This window comes from Pyxicephalus adspersus, chromosome 12 (genome assembly GCF_032062135.1).
Source record: "Pyxicephalus adspersus chromosome 12, UCB_Pads_2.0, whole genome shotgun sequence".
Taxonomy (NCBI): domain Eukaryota; kingdom Metazoa; phylum Chordata; class Amphibia; order Anura; family Pyxicephalidae; genus Pyxicephalus; species Pyxicephalus adspersus.
Window position 1 is genome coordinate 41,639,932 of NC_092869.1, and position 4,385 is coordinate 41,644,316.

The window sequence follows — 4,385 nt, forward strand, 5'->3', positions numbered from 1 at the left end:
GTCTTTCAGTGAAACCTATGAATTCATGTCCATAATTTGCTTTTTCTTTTTTTCTGACCAGCTTGACCTATTTTTAAGGATCGTCTATATGTAAATGTGAAGAATTGAATGTTTCCTGTTTTGACATTTTGTAGTTCTTATTAGTTTTTTTTTTTTTTTTTTTTAGGGATGCACCAAGATGTTCAGGGATAACTCTGCAATGAGGAAACACTTACACACACATGGTCCACGGGTACACGTCTGTGCAGAATGCGGAAAAGCCTTTGTTGAAAGTTCAAAGTTGAAGCGACACCAACTTGTTCATACTGGCGAGAAACCATTTCAGGTAATTAGTACAATAATACAAAATACAAGATCTGTAGTTTATGATAATGATTTGAAGTGTGAAATGAAGATGACAGCTGTTCAGCAGTTTTTAATGAATTGTAAATATGAGCATGCCAGATTGATTACCAGCTGTGTATTGGTATATTTGCATTTCCAAGTTAAAATGCTTATCTGATATTATATGCAGCTTTGCTTGAAGTTTTTCTGACCGTTTAGGGTTTGCTGTAAATGGTGGAGTCTAAAGGTTTATTGTCCTGATCAGCATTTTTGTTTGTGGTTACTGATTTTCAGGAGGAGAGGACTGCAGTGGTACTCTTAACCTCCCTAGCATTAATCCTGAGTGTGACTTGGGGTGAATTATACATACCAAAAGCGGTAACCCCGAGCCACCTCAGGGTGGATTTGCCAGAGAGTTTAAACAGCTTACCTGGTAAGCGGTGTCCTCCAGCGATGCCCGGCATCTTTTTCCCCTGGCGATGCCAACAGGGTCTCACCAGCTTACACAGACGCCCAGCTGGTAGGCCAGGGGAAGCAAATGCCGGCCGGGCATTTGCTTGTGAGCGTGTGGTTGGGGGAGGGACGGTGCTTATACTTTAACCTCCCTGGCGGTATAAAAATTATCTGTTCCCAAAACTTTTGAGTCTTGGATAGAAGTGGTGGAAGAAAATCCTTTTAAAAGGTTTAATAAAATGAGCCCATATAAAAAACTTTAAGAACATACTTAAAACCCCCAAAATGGTTCAATGGATGGCCTTTTGTTTTGCCAGGGGGGAATAAATTTTTTTTAATTTTTTTTTTCCTAAATGGGTAGCCAAAACAAGAATGTTACACACATGTATTTTTCTGTACAAGAGTTGTACGTTTTGGGTAGAATTAAGGTTTTCAGAATTAAACATGGCACCCCGATCACATTTCCTTCTCCACTGTGTATGTGAAGTGTCTTACTCATTCCAGGAAGGAACTAGAATGTGCGTAGCGCAATACTGCTGCTTTCCTCAAGCTGGAGAGGGGCTTCTGTTTTAGGTTGAACAGGCAGTTTGAATTGGAGGAATAATATATATGATTCAGTTCTAGGATGGTTTGAGACTTTTGTATGCAGTGCAGATCTTTCTGTGTCTTTATATCCATCCTTCACATGCTGTCGTGAGTTTTGTATAGCTATCTTCGATTATACTTTCTTTTTAAAGTCTAACTGTCCCTGTCCTCCTCCCTCTTTTAGTGCACATTTGAAGGCTGCGGAAAACGATTTTCATTGGACTTCAATTTGCGCACTCATGTGCGCATTCACACCGGAGACCGGCCCTACGTATGTCCCTTTGATGGCTGCAACAAGAAATTTGCCCAGTCGACTAATCTGAAATCTCATATTTTAACACACGCCAAAGCCAAAAACAACCAGTAACACTTTGGAAAGACGTCTTACCCCCTCGCAGCATTTTGATCGGTGTATGATGGGAATACGCCCCCCTTCACCCTTTGTATATGATTTCCAGGGAAAAAATTTTAAAAGACGCTTACTCGTCTTAGAGACAAGTTTTGATAAAGTACTGTAGTAAATTCTTCAATGGACATAACTTTACAATCCAGTGCTTACAAGGTTCTGTTACCCACTACCCCCATTTCAAAGGTGTTTTGATTTTTTTTTTTCCTTTTCTTTTTTTGGTTTTGTAAAGTCCTTCCTAACCCAACCCTGCAGAAGAGTAAGTAGCCCCCCCTCTCCTCCACATTACGACTTTACACCACCGTTGTCTAATAATCAGATGTTTCACACTTACGTGGATTCTTGAACTTGTTGAATTATTTTTTTATTTTAATTTTATTTTATATTTTTTTGTTTTCCAAGTGTGCATATTGTACACTTTTTTGGGGATATGCTTAGTAATGCTATGTGATTAATTCTGGAGGTTGATAACTTTTGCTTGCAGTAGACTTTCTTTAAGAAAACAGGACAGACAGTTATTGTACTAAATGCATACTTCAAAAGTATTTTTTTTTCCTGTAAGAAAAAAACAAAACAAAAAAAATAGAAAAAAGGAACAAAAAAACTTTATATAGGTTTGTTTGCTATCTTATTTTTGGTTGTACTTTTTAGATGTTAACACCTTTTTTGTATAATTGTACCGTATATAGCTGTATTGAAATCATGTAACACCAAGTAGTAGATGTGATTTAAGGTAGTGTTGATTAAATCCATTTTAGTCATTTTTGGGGAGGGGATGGGGTGGGAGGGGTAAAATGGACAGGCGCAGGTGTCGTTTTTTTTATTTGCTAAGGTCAGTTGAAGAATTTGGTGCAGAGCTGTAGAAATTATATAGATCTTGATTTTAGGGCATTTTTCCACCCTCTTTTTATTGCTCACCAATGTGTCCTTTGGAGAAGGCTACTAAATGGTCCTTTGTGTTCCCCAATGCTTGGTCATTCATTTATTGTCTTGCAGCAATTTGTTATAAGGGTATTATAGGTATCTGTCTAGACAGCTTGTCCATGAAATCTACAGACTTCCAACTTCTTTTTCCCTGTGTGACTCATGTGCAGTGCCTTTATTACCATCCCAAGATAAAAACAATCCCAACACCACCCTAAAGCCCTTTATTGATTTTGAAACCTAAATATTTCCAAATCTTTTTATGGAAGCTGCCATGTTCAAAGATGTAAACTCTTTGGTCCCTGCTGATCCTGTCAGAAAACTTGTAAGCTTATCACTTCCGTGCTGTGTGCAGCTTTTGCACACTCATCAGCTACATTGATTCCTGCTATATGGTACATATGAGAGACGGTTAGTGCTCCTCTGTGACCACGTCTCCTCGTATCCAGTACTGTGAGTGATCATCGTCACTGCAGAACAGGAGCTATGTCACTGTCAGAGTTGACCAGAGAACAATTGTGGCTGCATAAGTATTTATTACATTTGTTACTTTTTGATATGGTTTCACTCATGGGTTTCTAGTTAGTCTTGGTGATCTGAAGTCCATGTTTAGTATCCCTGGCAGTGTGATAATAGAAGCTTGGATGAAAGCCTTGTTAAACATTCATTGCTATCGCTGTATCGGCATACATAACTCTGTAACTGAATGACCTAAACATCAAAAAACCTCCCCTGCCCTGGACCCTCCTAGATGTGATGCATCCTTATTTATCCTTGACTTTGTGCTGAAATCTTTTTCATTCACAGCTTTTATGTGATCACCAGTCTTAAGTTACCCCATGTTTTTGAAAATCAATAACCCTTCCAAAGTATCTGAACAAGAAAGTGTCCTGGCACTGCTTGTGTCTCACATTATTGTAGCTGTATAATGACATGTAAGTTCTAGCATATTTTGCTGTCTATCTGCTATGAAGTTAATGTACAGACATAATATGATGGTATGCAAGTGGGTGGCTAACTTAGATATTGTGCGAGGCCGTATCTCGCCTCCCCCCAGCTGATCTTAGGTCAGAAAGCAACTGCATGGAGACTTCTGCATGAGGTTATGCCTCTCCTCCCAACTCCTGCTAAGGTTTTTTACCAATAACATTTCTCCATCTCGGTGAGCGTTTTATCCAGTATGATACCCACTTATTGGATCCTTTGGATTGGTCTGAACTGTTGGTCAAGAAAGTTTCTTTCCTGTGTTAATCTCAAACACCGGGCATACTTTTTGTATTTTAATACTGTAAATACATTTATTTCCCAAAAACAATTTCCGCTTCTATTTTTTTCCTCACTTGAGCTTTGTGTGGAAGTTGGTGTTATTATGTATACCTGTCGTCTTAAGTTTCAGATGCCAACTTGCTAATCTCCTTTGGTCTTTTAGAAGTTTTTTTTCTCTATTAGAACTTGGTCAGCTATGTCTAACCCTTCGGCTTAGGTCTATATGAACTTTAACAACCAGTTTGTCATCTCACAGTATACAGGTTTTACAGCGTAGCAAAACATATGGGATTGTAACACCTGCGATTTGGTAAAGTGGAATTAAAGTGAGAGGAGGTTATTGCAGAAAGGGTAAGGTGATGTTCCTTCTGCAATAATTGCTCTTACCTGCCTGATAGAGGAGCAATCGGAATTTGCTAAACTGTGC

General features: G+C 38.7%; 1 protein-coding gene across 1 annotated transcript in view; it reads left to right on the forward strand.

Moving 5' to 3' along the window:
• Positions 1-4,007, forward strand: part of YY1 (YY1 transcription factor) — a gene marked incomplete in the record, with an annotated part of 15,531 nt that extends 11,524 nt beyond the window's left edge. Inside the window, 2 exon segments of the mRNA XM_072429096.1 lie at positions 167-325; positions 1,547-4,007. Of these exon segments, the coding sequence (XP_072285197.1) occupies positions 167-325; positions 1,547-1,729 (342 nt within the window).
• Between the last annotated feature and the right edge of the window lie 378 nt (positions 4,008-4,385).